The following is a 19,659-nucleotide window of genomic DNA, read 5'->3' as shown; positions in this document are numbered from 1 at the left end:
GTATCCAAATATATACAAAACACCGATGGAGATGAGTGGCTGTTTTTAGTCAAAACAGGAGGGTTCTCTTGGTTGAATGTCACACATAACATTCCCGCATAAACTGAAGTGCATCTGATCATTAATATTTGGCGAGCATGCTTCCACCTCTGCAATAATAACTGTATTCAGTCATTGCCAACAACTCCCAGGATTCTCCCTCAGCTCTGGTCGCTTCCTGCGTCCGCTATCGTGACTCTTCTCCTTTCCCATAAGCGTCTTCCTATACTGAGACTGGTCCGCAAGCCAGCTGTTGGTATCGCCACCAGAGCTCCCTCCATAAATCAGATACCTGCTGATGTGCTCCCGGTAAATATCTTCAAGATTCTGCTTCTCGCTCTGAAGGGACCCCCTCCCCTCGCAACCCTGCAGCTACTTGTCCTTCATCACCGGCACATCCTCCCTCTCATCTGCCATCAAACCAACAACGAGCTTGACTGTCACGGTCGGCCCCCCACTTCTTCCGCGATATTGATTCGCACCCCATCTCTACATCCTCTCTTCAGACGCATCATTTCAGGTTAACATGTTCAGTCTGATCTTATTTCAACGGCTATACTCCTTTTTACGCTGATGACGATTGCGTATTCAGATCTAGTTTTAACTTACATTGTAGACAACTGTTCTGTTTTATGTTTTCTGCCCGTTTTATTGTGTTTTGTAAGGTTGAGGACAACATCAGATGAATGCAGCATCGCCGTATCATCATTCAACCACCCCTCCTCCTTCTTCGCCACTGTATCTTACAAGATGCTAAGATATGAACAATTTCTTATAAAAATCAGTAATCCACAAGAACAACGTATGCAAAGCAACATGAAGCAACGTGAGTGAGATATTTAAGATTGGGGGAGGAGACAATAATGCAGTATGGCTGCCACAGGATAACCACACATGGATCCAGCTCATTTCACAGGATTCTGTGAAACTCTTACTTGAGTTACAATGTGAACACAAGAGGTGGTGGCAGCTGTTATGGGGGTTGGGGTGGGGGGGTAACTCCAGCAGTACCGGCTGGGCCTCCATTAGCGTGTCAGTGCCGGGCCCTGGGAGGCAGGCGGTAAGCTCACGGCCTTTGTCTTGTCCTCATTTAACTCCAGGAAGTTTCGGCACATCCAGCTACTGATAAAAAAAAAAATCCCCAGAGTCAACGGAACCGTAACTGTTTGGCAGCACGGCTGTAAACTGTATATCTGCAAATCATCTTCATACACACAGTAAGACGGTACAAATGTTTGAGTACATCTGCCAGCAGGAGCATTAATTGAGCTCCAAGAACGGACCCCTGTTGGACACCTTTCACTTCCCCATGTGCAGCTACAGTCTAGGACTTGGAGCTGTTTAGGGCCGTGTCAGAGACTCAAATAGTGTTCAAGTGGATCTTGTGATCAAAAGCATTAGTTACATCCATTAACAAAACTAAAGAGCCCCCCCCAAGTGGCTTGAGTGCTTCTTTCAAGGTTTTGGGGGGGAAAAAAACCTCCTTGTGGTCCGTCATTCTCAAGAAGGGCCACCCAGGCACATGGACCAACAGTTCTACTACAATTGACCCCTGCTGACAGCGTGTCACAGGCCGGAGGTGTGGAACTCCTGGAGTCTCTCTGACGCTCTGCTCGCTCTAATAAAGCGCCAGGATTCTGTCATTCCTTGCAAAGCAAAAGTTACTGTCTGCTTTCTTCGTGCGCGTTTTAAAACCCGCGGGTCATAGTTCACACACTGAGGGGTCTCCGGGTGTGAGTGGGTGCCGAACGGTGTGAAAAGGCACGTTGTTAGAGAGAGCGTGGCTCCCGCTGAACTCTGCTGAATAATTTAAAAAAAGGTAAAAAAAATTAAGTAAAAAAGCAAACAGAAAATAGCACGTGTGTTTTTTTTTAACTTGATGTTACTAACAGTTCTGCCCTTTTATAGAAAAAAATGAAGTTCCTAAAAAGTTACTGAAAATCACTTTTGTAATAAAGTTGAGTGGAATAATAATAATAATAATAATAATAATAATAATAATAATAATAATAATAATAATAATAATAATCAGACATTTATTTTCAGGTGCCAGTACAAAGAATCGAGAAATTTACAATGAATCCAACTTCAGTCAATGGAGCTTCGAAACACAAATGAACCTCTAGGGGTGAACGGACCGGTGCGTCATAGTTGGCCCGGTTCTTTTACATCCACATCTTTATCTTTGTGTTTGGTTTGACTGACAACGCATAAGAACACAGCACTGCATCGAGCCATTAGCATCCCTGAGTTTAGTTTAGCAGAATTCCAGGCCAAACTACTAATAACACTTTCTTCATTCAAACCCACGCGCATAGAAAAGCTACTCAAGCAAGTAAACGGTGTTGCAATATTCATACTCTACATTTCTACAGTGTTGAATAAACAGTTGTCATACCGTGAACATTCTAAAAATAGAAATGGTAAATTATAAGCCAACCTGAAAAAGGAGACTATCCATTCATTCTTCCCCTCCTATCTCTCATCTGTTTATCAGCAGAAGCTCACACTAAACCTTCCACTATAGTGACCGCTAATGGGGAGTGAGAGAGAGAGAGAGAGAGAGAGAGAGAGAAAGAAAGAGAGGGGTGGGGTGTGAGGGGTGGAGAGATATCAAGAGCCTGAGAGAGGACAAAAATAAACTTGTACTTCCTTGACAAGCTGAGTGCAAAACTGTCCAACACACACACACACACACACACACACAGAAAAAAAAAGAGGATATGTGTCCTTCCAACACGAGCGAGTTGAGCACTGCACCTTGACAGTCTTAAGGCCACAACTGCTTCCAGACTATCAAATATTTGAAAAACTTCTTGCCATTAATAAACAAATTTCCATATCTGGGGAGTGAATCACCAAGTTGCTGTTTCCTGTCAAAACCACAGTGAGCAATAAATTGCTAATGTGCTGAAACATACTGCACACCATCCGTTTTTGGCAGAAGAAGTTAGCATCGAATTAGCTCTTTAGCCGCATAAAAATGCTGCTCACGCGTAATCATCGTTCATCATCACCAATCATCAATAAATATATGATAAATAGGTCTACATTGATCTTTCTATAGAATGAATAGTTTTACTTTTGATACTTGAAGTACTTGTGAGAATCGGCCGGTTCCGTTCCAAAATGAATGTTTAAATACAAAATACGTAACATATTACCATTTTTTTGTGTCCTCCAAATGTTAGTGTCAACCCACCACCTCTCTGGTTTTACGATAAGTTGTGTTTAACACTTCAAAAGGACAATTCCGCTCGTTCTGACGGTTTAAACACGACCCGGATAGCTGTGACATTTGGGCCTCGTTTGGGCCACCTTTGGGCCTCGTTTGGGCCACCTTTGGGCCTCGTTTGGGCCACCTTTGGGCCTCGTTTGGGCCACCTTTGGGCCTCGTTTGGGCCACCTTTGGGCCTCGTTTGGGCCACCTTTGGGCCTCGTTTTGGCTTCATTTGGCACTTCTGGCTCTGACGTGGGCCAAATTTAGCCAATCCTTATCTGGGGAAACTTTACTCAAGATACACCAGCAAGAAAAGCCAATACGACATGAGTCCAGCTTCAAAACCAGCGTTGGGTCAGCAGCTTAATGAGCAGGACCCTGGTTGTATCGCTGGTGCTCATCAGTCAGGTCGGCAGTTAATGTATCTTAGAACGTTCTAATGGGTTCTGCGTGTCACTATGATTCTACTCAGATACACAGTTACAGTGTGGTCCAGGAGACGGGCACCAGGCAATCCCAATGAGCCGCTCGGGCTACGCCGTCACCCCCGTATCAGCTGTGTCGAGCAAAGCTGGAAGGCGCTGCTGTCATCCTTGTTTCTGTCGGCATGACAACTACAGCCCCTGTTGCCGTGGGAATCAGGCCCCCCCCCCCCACCCCCCGTATACATGATGACTAGTGACCCACTAGCAAGGTTACACACACACACACACAGTCACTCACACCTAAACACACACACACACACAGAAGGAATATAATCCTGCAGTGACTCACCAGGACAACAGGAAATAGCGCTGGCTAGAAAAACCTGTATTCTTTCCAGAATGTGTGAAGTCCACCTTATCATAGTGTGTGTTCTGATGTAGATGCGGTTTGTGTGTGAAGGTTGGGATTTCTTCCTTATCAGAAATGTCCAGTCCAGCAGTGTGTGTGTGTGTGTGTGTGTGCGTACATAGATTATGTTTGGATGCAGCTGTGACTTGTCAGTGTGACATAAGTACATCACATCTGTCACATTGAGTCTCATCGGGACAGGAAGTGCCGCGTTAGCTTCGACTATGAGGCAACGGCGCCGCCTGCTGGTCAGTGCGAAGTCTTACACTCATTCGGTCACTCAAGTCTTACCTCCTGGTGAAGAGTTTGAGTCCTGTGAATGACTTGGAGCAGCCGGGAAGCATCTCCTTTTCTTCATCCGTGTAATTTGTCGTGAAGTAGGAGGAGGCTGGAGGGAGGGAGCAGGAGGAGGAGGAGGACGCGGAGCTCAGTTCGCCACCTCTGTCTTGAACATATAGTAAACCTCCACCTTCTCTTTCAGTCTCTCCGTCCGTAGGAGCGCTTCCGCGGGGCTCCATCCTGTGACTGTCATCCGTGTCCGCTCCCGGCTCAAGATCCATCCCAGACGTCAAGTCCTGCGGTCTCATGCCCCGCGGCGTTCAGGGACACGAGCCACGTGGCCTCTGGGCCTCTCGCTGGTCTTGATGAAGTCCTGTTTCCTGATGTTATCTGAATGTACTCCAGATTTCCCCTGTGTAGTCCAACACTCCCATAGGAGGACTTCAAACACTCTCTGAAGTATTCCAAATATTCCCAAAGGAATGCTCAGAGGAATGCCATCCATTAAATTCCTCCTGCCTGCAGCTCACTCAGGCCCTCTATGAAAGCAGTGACGTGTCCATTCAATTTTCCTTAAAACACCGTGAAATCAAGCAGGTTGGAGGTGTGTGTGTGTGTGTGGGGGGGGGCTCTTACAGTCCCTGGTCACCTAATGGGTGAGGATCTTTGACCCAGCTGCTTTAACGGGGGAAATCTGGTGGGACAAAGACTCAGTGAGCCCCGGCAGCTTCCAAGCGACACTTTTAGAAGAAAAGAGAAAAAAAATCTGGCGTGCACAGGAAGTAGCACTGTGTAAATGTACTCTCTTTCACCGTACTTTTTGAAAGTAACCTACAAAAAGGTATTCTGGTAGAGTAGTGGCGGTATTTACTGTCAGAGTAAGACTCACCTAGAACTGACAAATACTACAAGATGCATGTTTAAACAAAGTAGTATTCAGTAGTCATACAAAACATACCCAAACTGTTCTAGGACTTCAAATATGGCTGCCCAGCAGAGGCTACAAAGTCAATAATCCACATGCCAAAGGTCTCTCTATAAGACAGACAAGGTGTGTGTGTGTGTGTGTGTGTGTAGAGAGAGAGAGAGGGATTAGTGTTGAGTCCTGGGGGAGAGATAATCCTTCCAAGCATTCCTCTCCATGTCTACTCCTCAGTAGTAGCAGCAGTAGTAGAAGCAGTACTACTGCAGTACTACCTGGGTTCCTCTCTGCTTCTTCTGAGCCTGTCCACACCTCTGTCTTCCTGCTCTCTGTCTTCTTCCTTCGTTTAGAAGTTCAGACTCTTTGCTCCTCTTCCTCCTTTCTCCTCTTCCTCCTCCTCCTCCTCCTTTCTCCTCTTCTCTAGTTTCGTGCTGAGTTTTAATTACGCTCCCCGTGAGGCCGACACTTGACATACATTTAGCAACCCGCGCGTGCACACACACACGCACACATACACGCGCACACGCCGCTCCGCACACAGTTTCATGAACACACACTGATCCTACACTACCCGCCCGGCTAAAAACCAGGAAGTGGATAATGACAACAATCAAGTCTTGCCTGTTAGCTGCCCAGTTACATGCCTGATTGAAACTCCTGCTGCTCACTTCAGATTTTTCCATATTCTTGTTTTTGTTTTTTTGTTTTGTTTTTTTTAACTTTACCGTTGAAACGATCTTACATGTTTAATGTGTGGCACAGGCTGAAGAGAGCTGACAATCCAAATGTGCATTTTATTCAACTCATGAGTTCGTGTTCATGTTTTTATGACGGTTCAACTGCCGCATCGCATCTTCTGTGGTTACTCACAGTGTTGTTTTAAAACATGCACCAAAAAAAATTAATAAATTACACCCGGTATCGTTTTTTTTTTTTCATGACTGAGTTAAATTAAAAAAAAATAAAAATAAAAAAAACTCTGAAAAGGGTAAAAAGTGTCTCGCTTTTAAAAGTAAAAAAAAAAAAAAGCTTTTTTGGGAGGACGTGCCAGGAGGACAAGCAGTTGTGATTTCTGCTTTATTTTGAAGGCACATTACAACCTGAGTCAGCCTCCTCCGTGCGTGCCGCTTTACATGACCACTCGGGGGCGCCGTTTGATAGGCAGACGGGCCGGCGGTTCAGTGGTTGATCTTCAGATAGCAGCTTTTTTTTTTTTTTTTTTTAAACATCTTACAGCGTCTTTATCAGAAGGCTGTGCTGACTAATTACCATGATTCATCGTTTCTTTAAAAACATTTAATTAGAACTCGGCTTCACCGCACAAAGCCCGTTACCAAAATCTGATTCTTTCCTGTGTAATATTCAGGCCCTAAGGGGATCGCAAATGTCTCCTCCTTAAGAAAGTGGATCTCTAGAGGGATCATGTCACCTGTCAGTGGTCCGTCCCGGTTGTTACATACAAATATTTCTTATTATACAGAAATATCTATTTATATACTTTGTATAGAGGTATTGAAATCAGGGCGGGATGAAAAAGAAGCCTCATGTTGTTGTTACGGCGCTGTGGCTTCAGTCCCTCTAACGGAGGGAACATGCCTTACACACACACACACACACACACACACACACACACACACACACACACACACACTCACACACACCTGCTCATCTCCTTCCTGTTAGCGCTGCTCCCTTTCATCCGTCGCCCACTCAATATTTCCATGACAAATAAAATGCCACTCAACAGCTCAACGCACAATTCTGAGAGATCCCTCTACCTTCCGAACACCCACAGCTGACCCATTTTCTGATTGGCTCTAACCAAGGACTCTGATTATACACTCCAGCATGAATCCTAAATCCGACCCCAAAACGAGCAGTTCTCATCGTGGGTACCAGAGAACTCTCCGCGCACGTCTTGAGGGGACGGTTTCACAGCCCAATCGGTGCTTTTATGGAACTTTGGTGCTTTTCCGTAGGGGGGGGGGGGGGTAGGAGACTGTCACGCTTCCTCGTTGGGGGCATCAAAATTTTGGCTGCCTACTATTTTAATTTTCTAATGATAACGAGACAAAGTCTGTGTATTGGAATCAACCAGAATCGGACGGTTCAGTTAAATCCCCTGTAATCTGTCAAAATGACAGATGGGCCTTCAGATAATGTTAAAAAAAAAAGAAAGGGGGGGGGTTTCAGTCACGGAACATATTTGGTTAAGTGACCCTTCGGTGGGATTGGACATGTTTGGGTAGTTTAGTTGAAAAAATACAATCAAAACATTTCAACATTTTCTTTAGCTGAGTCTTCGTAATACCCACAAGCTCAACTCGGTAAAATCACGATTCTGATCACGCGGTCCGGACATCAGCGCTGACGTCTGTGTGATGCAGGAAGAAACAACCACACAAACTGGTTCATCTGTTTAAGCCCCTCAAGGTAAATTGTGATTTGGTGCTTTACAAATAATATTTGCTGAAACAAACTGCTGTAACCTGGAGAAGGTCAGTGGAGACGGTGAAAAGCAGAGGGCCCGATATCGATCCCTGACACCTGAAAATGGATGGAGATCTCTACTCTACTGGTGGTAACAAGCAGAACTGATTTGCGTCTTGAACTTGAAATGTCTGACAGTCCTTGAATCAATCACGTGTGACGCTTCTGTCGAGGGGGAAAAAAATGATGGGGCCCATCTGACTGTCGCCTCCACCAGTGGACGGCTCCGCGTGCCGAGCGCCAGGTACATTCAGACATCAGGAGCTTTTACTATCTGCTTCAACCCACAATCCTTTGCTCTATCTGGATGAACCACAATAATACCGGTCGTTCATGCAGGGTATTTCTTTTTTCATCTTAAATGTGCAATCATGATTCACTGTTCTGTTTAGATGTCAATTGTTGATATTTTTTAGATTTCCTCATGTAGAGTTTCTATCTTATATATTGCAAATATTTTTGTAGTTCTTGAACTATCTATTGCGTATTTGATAGGGCGGCACGGTGGTGCGATGGTTAGCACTGTCCCCTCACGGCAAGAAGGTTCCAGGTTCAAGCCCCAGCTCAAGCACGGGATCTTTCTGTGTGGAGTCTCCATGTTCTCCCTGTTCCTGTGTGGGTTCTCTCCGGTACTCCGGCTTCCTCCCACAGTCCAAAGACATCAAGAGGGGACCAGGTTAATCCAGACTCTACATTCCATCCAGGGTGAACCCCGCGAAATACTGATTTTCTACACAACTTTTAACTTTCCTAACGCTGCTTCGCCAATAAGACATCAATAACGTGACCTTCTCTCAGATATTATTTATGAAAAACGCTGATTTACTTCTGCACGCAAACACGACAGAACGGCAAAGGAGGGCAGCGCAGGAGAGGAGAAGTTGGAGGAGAACAATCCAGGTTCTCTCAGCAGCGGAGGAGCTGCCATCATCAGTGGCATTGATTAACCTACTTGCTGTACGTGACCCGGCCCACTGATAACCAGCAGCCGCTCAGCTGATACTATTGAATTAGTTGACTGGCAACTGTGGCAGTGTGCAAAGTCGTTACTGCCTTCACTGCACGGCGAGGCAGATTCTCACATCCATCCGTCAACGCCGTTCTGCGTAAATCCGCCCACATCCCTTTTAAAGGGTTAGGGTTGATTATTCCCGACAATTTTATAACGACAGGCCTTAATTTGTTTGGCCAGGCTGTTAATTTGAATATGCTTTTAAAGATACGATAAGAATTTAACAAGGGGGGCAACAAGGGTAGCAACACTTCAAATTAAAATACTTCAAAATCCAAGACCTGTTCAAGTCGTATTTAAGGCACTTTATTTGATTTTCGATTTTTTTTAAAGACATTTGTATCAGGCCATAAATTCTGCATTCCATGTGCATTTATTTTTTAAACCAGATTCTACCCTGTTCCTGCACTTCCTGTCTTCCCTCTTTAGCCGGACCAGTAAGAGGCCAGTACTCTACCTCCACCAGCCAGCCTGGGATGTATGAGCCACAGTATCTAACACCCCCTAACAGTCATTTATTCTCTGCTGCGTGTTTTTGCCTCCATCTGGTGTGATGAAGTGCTACATTACACAACTTTTTGGCTTGATGGCACGGAGTGCTTTGTTCTTTCCTCCCACTCCCTCAGCTGGTCAACTTAACACCCCGGCGCTCGTCAATCACGGTCACGGCATCGGAGACGGTGATAAAAAGTGTAAAAAAAAAAAAAAAAAAGCCATTCCAACCAACATTACACAAGATCGAAGCAAGCAAAGCCTTTTGCTTTTGCTGGAGAATTAAAATAGCGGCATAGGAATGGCCGACTGCTTTCGGTTACCATTCGGTGTTACCAGGCTGGACCCCCACCACCCCTGGAGGTGGTTGAAGCAGGCAATACGAACCCATTCAATTTCACATTTGGTTAAATCTATTAAGACTATCTTCTGCGCAACTATGACAAAAAAACCAACTACAACATGATTTCTAATCCTTTCAATCTTGATTTTGAATTCTGGAAATCTTCTGGAACCCCTGACCTAGCCAAACATCAAGAAGACCACTTTGTAACCTTGTCCAGGTCGGACCTCGATTCTCTCTGCCTCACTTCCTCTAAAGGGGGGCAGTTGTTTTGGTCTATGAAATACAAAACACGCAGGTGCCCCTGGTGTGTTCTGGGCTATTTATATCACCTTAATTGTTAACCCTTTTCACTCCACGCTTGTCTACTTTGAGTCCTTCAGACTGACATCACGCTGTCCTCAAAAGTGACGACCGCGTCTGCAAAAAAAACTGAATAACAAATCAGCAAAATGTTATCAAAAATGACACATATGATCATCAGATCGGTAAACCATCACAACGTTACATAGCCCAGCAGCATGGAGTTCTAGACCTGATAGCACCAGCTAGATGAGTTCCCATTCGCACTGCCTGCAGAGGGGGTCACACGGGGTCTGCATACCAATCAGGAATGAGGCAACTGGTGATGTCAGACCCTCAGGAGAGAACCTTCCACCCTCGTGCTCTCCTGTCTGATATAATTATGCGAGTACCACTAATACTATATGTGTCCTCCCTTCCTATATTCTATTTTTGGACCGTTTTACATTTTTCTGTAATAGATCATCCTTCCTTAGTCCTGAGACAAGGAAGGATGACGGCCGCCATGAGGGCGAAGGGAGGACCAACTACTGAAAATGAGGTTTTTCTTAACTGTAACATTAACTGACTACACGATAAGCTGTTTACCGTTCGCTCCGATAAGAAGATATTAATATTTTCCTAAATGGGAGCCCAAGACCACCAAGCCAGGAACACAACACACTGATACTCAGTTCTTCAGTTCATCCTCATTTTCTCTTTTTCATGCTGCCATTTCCACTTGCACTTAAAATAAACCATTTCTTATTGACAACAACAGCTGTTCATATTTGTGATCGGTAACAGACAATTACTCATGCCTTTTTATGGGCGTCAGTTAGCGATTAGCAATTAGTTGAGAAGTGGCAACGCACTAGATAACAAACAGGGAAATAACAAAAGGTAGCATGGCTCAGGGGTAGAGTGGTTGTCTAGCAACCAAAGGGTCGCTGGTTCGGTCCTCACTTCCCCCGGTGACCATGTCAAAGTCTCTTTGAGCAAGATCCTGAGCCCCTAATTGCTCCCGATGGCCCTAGGAAGGACTGATTACTAGTCCAGGGTGAACCCCACCTCTCGCCCAATGTCAGCTGGGATAGGCTCCAGCCACCACCACCCCACACACACACACACACACACACACACACACACACACACACACGATCCTTAACAAATTAACGGTAGAAAAAGGATGGATGGATGGATCTTCTGCAGTAACTACAGATCTTCTGGTGTACCTCAGGGCTCAGTTTTGGGACCCGATATATTTTCTTTACACATGCCTCTTCTTTCTCATTGTTCATAGACTCGGCATCTCTTTCTCTAGACCTACAGAACCTGGAACGTTAAGTTGGCCCTCCAAACATGTGACAAAACTAATTCTGACCTCTATCAAGCGTGTTGCAAAAAACTTGCCATCTAATCTGATATTAATTTAGGTTTTGAGCAGCACACCGCAAAGCATATACCCTGGTTTTATGGTTTCTGAAATATTTCTAAAATATTGCTGAAATCCTCCTTAAAACATATTTTTTTGAAGTCTTTACCAGCTTAAGTATACTTTTATCCTGTAATAAGAGTAATTATCATCATTAGATGTAGTAGCAATGATAGAAGTTAATTTTCCCACTTTGGAACTTAACACGAACTTCTAATGGGACCTAAAAGAAAAGTTAAGGTCACTGTTGCAGGCACACATGAAAAAGCAAGAAAAAAAAAGGAAGGACAAACGAGGAAGTGCTTCAACTACCGAGTCTTATCACACACTAATGATTCCAAACACTCATTATCCATACAATATAGTTTACCGTCATTTAATAACCTTAGATGAAGCTCACTCTTTTATTTTGTTTTTTAAGATGGAAGCTAAAGACTAATAAGATATATGAGGTGAAACACAGGTTTGTAGTGGTCACCTGTGAACAAAAATGTGAAAAAAGGAGGAAAAAATATCATCTGACGACCTTGGGCCCTTGTCCAGCCACCTCAGGTCTATCAGTAGGTGCGTACGTGTCTGGTTCTCTCGTTCTTCACCTGTCGGTGCGTCACTGGTGGTATCATATTAGGACATTTGAGGTCCTATGGGTCCTTCCTGAGACTTCTTTGAAGCCCTTGAAACCTCATAATGAATATATATCACTTCTGAGAAAGAGGAAAGCACACACACACATTGGTGGCAGCCGATCCTTACATAACTCCTCTGTTGAGTCAGGAGAGTTGACAGCTGCGCCAGCCTGTCCCACCCCCACGACACACACACACACACACACACACACAAAATCCCATCTGTATTACTGATTACACTCAATTGTGTTGAGATTATGCTTGATGCAGCCAGTAAGGAGCTGTCTTACTAGCTGACCTCTAAATGCGGGAATGGAAAACATCCCTCCTCTCCTGAACTGGTGAGCATGAACTCAAACAGCATCTCATATAAAAGCAGAGGATGAATGTGAACGAGAGCAGCAGTACATCAGCATTCATTACGTGTCAGCCCTCTGACTCAGATCACCTCAGCACTCTTATCCTCCACATTCTCGAAACAAGTCTCAGGATTAAACTTGGGTTCATTATCAAAGTTGCAATTTGAAAAGGCTAGAAAATCGTTTTAATCAAAAGAAAAATTCAGAGTTTCCAGAAGTAGGTGGCGTGCCAAAATCGCCCATATATAGCATAGCGCACTGCTACGCACTGCTCACGAGAAGCTAAAACTACAACCCAACCGACTAGCTTATCTACAGTTATCGGCCATCACCAGCTGATCGCAAATATATCGCATCGGCTTATTTGTTTTCCAATAAATGCCGATATCATAAAACTCTACCTGGTTGACTTTACGATTTTATTTCATATTAATTCAACAAGCTAAGTTATATGTTTAAGAAATTAGCCTTCAGAGTAACTTTACAAGGTAATATCAGCACCAGATTGGTGCACAATGAACATAGCATATCAGTTGAGCATTTCGTTAGCTAGTTTTTGTTTTTTTGGATTGGTTAGTGAAAATGTTGGCTGTTTAACGAAACATATCTTCTGTGTAAATAATGACAACCTAAACATTAACGTTTGGGGATGAACCCTCCAGATGGCGCGATGTCACCATCCCGTCTAGTGTTGGCGACCGTTGCTAAAATGGCGCTAAGAAAATGAAGTGTTGAAGTGTAAAGTTACTCCACTTATGAGGAAGCCAGTATTACTTGGCCAAGTAAGAGTTAATTTAGCACATTCTTGATCCACTGTTCATTAGGAGTGTTGTTACTGGACCTACTGACTGCTAAAAAACTAAGATAAAAACATTTCACGCTATTTACATTCAAGTTAGCAGAGGGCTAACAATGTCCGCGTCCCCTCAGGTCCCCTCTCATTTAAGTGTGTACCGGTACTTCCAGTTTTGGACTTTTAGTTTGTATTTGTCTGTTTAGCTCGAGAAGTGGTTCTTAAGTTTCACCAGTATGTTTTCTAGTTTGTGTTCCTACCTGTTCTAGTTTGCTAGTGTTCATTTCCTGTTTTATTTCGTTAGCTTTTGTTAGCGGTGAGCTAACTAGCAGTAGATATTCAGCCAGCGTAAGTCTTGTGGATTATGCATATTCGTTACTAAAACGATAAGTAAACAAAGTTCCACTTTCACATCACAATTTTACAGGAAACAAGTAAACACACAGAAACAAAACTGACATTTGTTTCACATCGCATTTCATTATAATCATTCCAACTCGTGCGAAGTGGGTTTACTACAATAAAAGCCCCTTTATAAATAAAATGTATGATCACATCATGATATTAAATGTTCCGCCTACATCTATCTTTTATCAATACAGCACAGGTTTTCACAAATACACATGGCAGGTGTATTATATCAAGGCTTGGGAGATGAATAACCTACTATTGTGATGGATATTTTAAAATAGCACTTGATTTCACAACATGTTTTATACTCCTTATCAAAAAAAGGCATTACTAACAAGTTGTTACACACAATAATATATATATATATATATATATATATATATATATATATATATATATATATATATCGTGACATCACATCCTGAGACAGATTGTCTTCAAAGGGTACACTTGTCAGTTAAGGACAGAAGGGAACACATCCAGGTACCAAGGGTCAAGCCGTATTCTGAGTGTTTGCCTGGAGCAGGGAGGGGGCAGCTGTTTATGGAGAGGCCTGTTTACGGACGAGGAGGGACGCCAATTTGATTAGAGACAACCAAGCAGCGACCGTTTCTACGGTAACAGATACGGCCAATATTTCATCCAGAGGGGAAGCAACTGCGCCTGCCTTCTTGTTGACTCTAGTGGGGGACTGTAAAGTGTCGGGATAAAAACTATAAGGGAGGGTTGATGAAGTCACTCTTTCTAGATTATCTTGCAATTGCCGGCAAGACAACACATCCCACATGACACCTACCAGGAAGTGAACTGTTGCAGTTGTGGGCAAAAAGAAAAAAAAAAACACAGTTTACTTCTGTTTCTAAAGTAGTTCAGTATGTGTGTGTAACTACACTTCTTTCTTTTTTTTAATCACTAAATGAATCCACAGCCGTAGAACATGGATCCCCACGAGTCCCGTTTCACTTCATCGCCACTTTGGCATCTCCGGTATCTCTCAAGTTGCCGGGAAATTTGCGAGCACGTGGAATGAAAATCTGGTTCCAATTCCTTATTAAAGGTGTTGTGCGTGTGGTCAGGAAGCTATAAAAAGAACAAGAACTCTGGTAGTACAAGGAAGAGAAATTTGCTAAAAATGCAGTATCTGGCCACACAAACCACGAATGACAGTTTCAACTGCTATCAAGCACAGAATTAAAGGCGCTGTCAGTGATAAAAGTAACATTTCTTTTTCTGTAAATATGTGTTAAACGGTCTTTTAAAGATACCTTTAAGGAGCCTCATGCAGCTCCTCCGCTCTGTAGTAAACAGAAAAGACATTTTTTGGTTTCCCGCTTTCAGCCAGTAAGGAGAGACGATTCCACAAATGAGGGGTTTTCTGTTTACCGCAGAGTGGCGGGTATAGGACACCAGTTAATGACCGAATACTCACTCAGTGATGGCTGCCCGGATGTAGAAGTAGAGAGAATGTAGAAGTATGGAGAATGTAGAAGTACTCAACACTCAGTATAACAATGTGGAAATCACTTACGACACCTTTAATAAAATCCCGACACAAAACGATCAACAATTGTCGAGTTTTCGGTGGGATGAAGTAACGGCATCGAGAAACTGGATTGAGCCGTATAAGTACTTCGCGTTTGTAAGACAAAAAAACCTGCTTTTCACAGAGAATACTGCAATTTCAGTACTCTTGAAGCATATCAGCACCATCTCTGACTTACGAGTTTCACGAGTTCCCGTGACCGTTTGATAAAAACTGGCACCAGGAAACACAATTTCCACTTCTGGATTCTCTGACATCAGTGACAAGTTGCCTAGCAACAATAAAATAGCCAGTTGGTCAGAATATTATTTTAATCAATTCTGGGTCAGAAATATCGTTTGCAGTGCACCACGGGATAAGTAGTTCCTTAAAACAATTATGTAAACAGTCCTGCACACTTGAAATGTCAAAGGAGTCACTGTTGCACGTATAAGTTCAGCAACGTCAGGACATGAGCAAGAGGTCAAAGGGTCATATCATCCAGGGGTCGGTGGACAGCTAAAGAAAGACCAGAGAGCTGCTCCTTCATTTCTACGAAAGTGAAACTCACCAACTTTCTCTCTGTCACAAGATTCCACACGCATCAAAAAAAAAACAAAAAAAAACAAAACACCACGCTGCTGTTGTCTGTTCAGGGCTGAGACCAACGCAGCACAGTCAGAACCAGGTTACAGTGTCAAATTCAGGTAAAACTGGTTAGAACATTCCAGGTTTTTTTCCCAGCTGGCTTTGAAGGGGAACCGTGAAAAGTCACGAGCAGGTTTCCAGTTGTTTTTTTTGTTGGTTTGTTTCAGCATCCTACCTGTAAGACACCTGCTTCCTGAAGGTCATCTGGACAAATTCTGCTTCCATCTGAGCAGCGGACAGCTTGGCCTCCTCCGCATCGACCTCCTCCTCCTGAGGAATGAATACATTCATTACTAAGAAATGAGGGGAATGTATAGCTGGGGGGGGTGCATGCTGGGAAAATGTTGGAAAACCGGAATAAATAGAAAAGCAATCTGGTTACTGCAAAATATTAGAGAAAGTATTTAATCCGGGTCATGTGATCACCCCCCCCCCCACTCCCCCGACCCTTGGCTGAGGCTTAGAGACGAGACCACACCTGTACTATCTTGCTGCTTTGACTCCAACATTTGTGCGTTTTTAGGGTTTTTATCACGCATCGTGTATCACTTTAACACCGCATTTCCATTTGACACAAAGAATCCTGCAAGTGCTTTTTTTCAAAATTCAAATTATTTTATTTTTAAAAACCACATTTTCTTTGTGACCAAGTTTTAAAAAAAAAAATCTGTTTCCTGCTGGTCGTTTTGTATTTAAAGTTTCTATAAATGTTGTCTGGGAGTATGATGATGATGTGTCTTCTTCTGATCTCATCTTTTCATGGCTGATTTAGTTCATCCGGTTTTGTGTTCTTTTTGCATCTTGGTCTGGTCTCTCCAATAAACAACAAAACCACAACTCCAAACATGGTCTTAGGTTTATAGAATATTTTAGTAATTAAGATTATGAACCTGGGTGAGCTGTTGCTAAACTAAGAAAACGAGGAAGCACTTCACACACACACACACGCACACGCACACACACACACCTGGAAGCTCCTAGGTTGCAGCGTGCTCTTGCAGCTCTCCTCTACCGAGAACAGGTCTTCCTCCTCGGCTACGTCTTCCAGCCCAGGCCGCTCCACAACCGGATGAGGGGAGTCTCTCATCATCCCTGCGGTCTCCTCGTTCTCTCTGCGGGGTTGTAGGGTGGTAATTACCGCTACCTGTTTCCAGCTGGGCTCCTGCTGTTTGAGAAGTTGCTGTTTAAATGGAGCTGTTTGGTCTCATCGTCCCTCTGAGGTCCGTGTGTGAGCTGCGAGTTAATCGGTGTGAGCGCGCGCGTGTGTGGTGTGCGTGCGCGCGCGTCCGGACACTCGCTCAGTCAGACACACAACGGACAAAACAATCTATATGCATGGTGAAGGCTGTGTTGAGTGAAGGGGTGAGAGGAAGTAGTGTTTGTTAGTGTAGTTTCACTATAAAAGCGTCAAATCTCCCTCCCTCTCTCTCTCTCTCTCTCCCTCCCCCCTCCCTCTCTCTCATTCAAATAAGCTTTATTGGTAGGAGTGTTAAACTGGAGGCAAACCTAAACTACTTGAAGAATTGTGTTTTGCACAAGAAACTCCAAGTGGCGGTGACAAGAAAAATAAAATAGCACATTATAAATCAAGAGTTTTCACAGTGGCGTCCCCCAGGGGTCCCCCATGGGTCCTCAGTAAATTAAGTTTCATAAGAGTTTTATTTAAATGCTTCTAAAGTGATTCTGCCCACGGCTATGTTCAGTATCACTGATCTGATCTTTAAATATATATAAAATTTTCATCCAAATTATTATACAATAAAAAAACGCCTTTTGTTTTTGAGAGATAAAGAAAATGTATGAATTATCAAAAAATTAAAAAAAAAAACAAAACAGCAAATTATATTCCCAAATATTTAGCCGTGATTCTTTTGGAGGGTCAGATCATATTGATAAATCTGAACACGGGTACCTGACCTGAGCTGTAGATATTACTATAATTAGAGTCAATATTATGTCATATAATCAGCTTCGAAATGGTGTTATTCCCATGTTTCGGAGAGAATTTTGCAGTTAAAAAAAAAAAAAAACGAAATGATGACGAAAGAATAAAATTATTTACAACAAAAACAGCTAAATTATGATTAGACGGCTCCTTGGTGATTACGTTTATAAATTATGAAAATAAAAATCATCTCCAAAGGGTGAAAGAGTTGATTTAAACAAATTCTGATTCAGTAAAAAAAAAAAATAACTCCGTGATATTCATAAAAAGATATATTAGGTTTATGAGGAATTATTATTATTATGGATTATTGCATTTATTGCGTTTGTATTGTTCCGCATTAGTATCACGTGATAAATTACCCAGAGGGAGAACTACGTATTTTCACTTTGCCAGTAGCAAACTGCGGTTTTCCTAATTTTTTTGGTTATTTCTTCACGCTGATGAATACTGGGAGTATTTCTGGACACGTGACGCTACTTCAGAATACTCGGTGCAGTCAGTGAGGGAGTGAAGCGGGTATTTAGTAATATTTTGGTGTTTTAGTACTTCGTATCCAACCTGTCAAGTCACTTTTCTTCCCTCGTTGGAAGTAACCTGCATTGTTATACACAATAATCCCATTTAGAGCACCTGTAAGTGTCTTTTCAGCATTTTTGGTCCCGTGACATTGATGCAAGTGTCACAGCTTCATTGCTGGTCCCACCGGAGGAAAGTTTTATTGTGGTTCTTGAATGAAGATCCCCTTTTTTGATGGTGTGACTTGGTTTTTTTTCTCCGACGATGAGAGAAAACCTCATGAAAGAAAGCCTCATCTGTTTGAGCGCAGATCTAAAAAAAATTAAAAAAAATAAACCCGACAGGGATTCCACCTACAGCTCCTCTCTGTTGCTAAATCAGTCCGTAGCACGGAGACGAGACGCTTTCCGGATTTAGATTTAAGTGGGCACCCACAGCCACACAGGAAGTGTATGTTTTTTTTGTCATTTCGGTTGAATCATAGGTTCCTGTTAAAGCTCCCACCTTTGGAGCTTATATGTGTTAACAGTAAGGAACCATTTCTACAGCCGTTGATCCTGCCCCGAGTCTATTTCAGCGACAAAAATATGTTTTCAGATCTCAGAAAACCGGCAAGTTAGGGCTTGTTGGGCACAACGGGTCCATATGTTCAGACAAATGTAAACACCAGACAAGAGGCCAACAGTTTCTGCAGTTCCCGTCTTGAAAAATGTGTCAAAAATGCTGAAATGAGGAAGAAAAAAAAAACAGATAATTGTACACATTCAGATCCTGCTAAACGTTTTTTTTTTTTAGGAGTTTCTAAGTTGAAGCAGGTGATATGTCACTCCACCAGAGGGCAGCAGAGATCAGCCCCCCCTGCCTGAGAGACACTACACCAGAGTCCAATACGCCGCGTCTCCACTGAATCATGAAATCAAAATGTATATAAAAATGATTAGGAAAATAATCTGCAAAGTCATAAATAGTTACATTTAAAGTAAACGGATATTTGAATGGGTTTGGCGAAGCCTGTTGGCGTTTGCGTGGGGTAGAGGGGGGTTATGGGACCTTTATATTAGGGGTCAAGGGGCTGAAAAGTAAAGGGACTATACTTCATCGGGGTCGACAGTAACGCCGGGTTCTGCAGCACCATTCGGCAGGACGTTCGTCCGCTCTCACATTCTGTCACCTTACACCTTCCAACCTTATAATTCAGATCAAACCCAGCCAGCCAATACGGGCATGTGTGCCGTGCCAGAAGCAGAGGTTGCCGGCCAAAACGGCTTTTCAGAACTGCGGAAATACAGAGCACACAGGCATTGTCTGAACCATTGATAAAAAACCCAGAATGCTGACTCTGCGGAACTTCAGCCAGTCTAACCACATCTATGTCCGGTCTGCAGCAGCTAGCCGACCCCGAACCCCAACAACCTCCACCAACTGCCCCCAAAACAGCCCCAACTGCCCAGCTCAGTTGCTCTTGGCCTGTGAGTGCAGGGAGCGGCT

At 43.3% G+C, this 19,659-nt stretch overlaps 1 protein-coding gene across 5 annotated transcripts in view; it reads right to left on the bottom strand.

The window, feature by feature from the left end:
- Positions 1-5,868, bottom strand: part of LOC147272424 (diacylglycerol kinase zeta-like) — an 81,964-nt gene extending 76,096 nt beyond the window's left edge. For 4 of the 5 annotated variants that reach the window (XM_086215424.1, XM_086215507.1, XM_086215583.1 and 1 more), the window contains exon 1: positions 2,480-2,584. Coding sequence is in view for 1 of the 5 variants with exons in the window: in XM_086215742.1 (XP_086071868.1) it covers positions 4,385-4,680 (296 nt within the window). In the remaining 4 variants the exon portion in view is untranslated. Of the gene's footprint in view, positions 1-2,479; positions 2,585-4,384 lie in introns of those variants that run through there. The other variant, XM_086215742.1, reaches the window with a different exon arrangement.
- Positions 5,869-19,659: the final 13,791 nt, after the last annotated feature.

The sequence above is a fragment of the Aulostomus chinensis genome, chromosome 1 (genome assembly GCF_037954235.1).
Source record: "Aulostomus chinensis isolate RoL2024-O1b breed Wild chromosome 1, RoL_Achi_v1.0, whole genome shotgun sequence".
Lineage (NCBI taxonomy): Eukaryota > Metazoa > Chordata > Actinopteri > Syngnathiformes > Aulostomidae > Aulostomus > Aulostomus chinensis.
The sequence above is the reverse complement of the archived record's forward strand: the minus strand, read 5'-3'. Positions and strand labels throughout refer to the sequence as shown.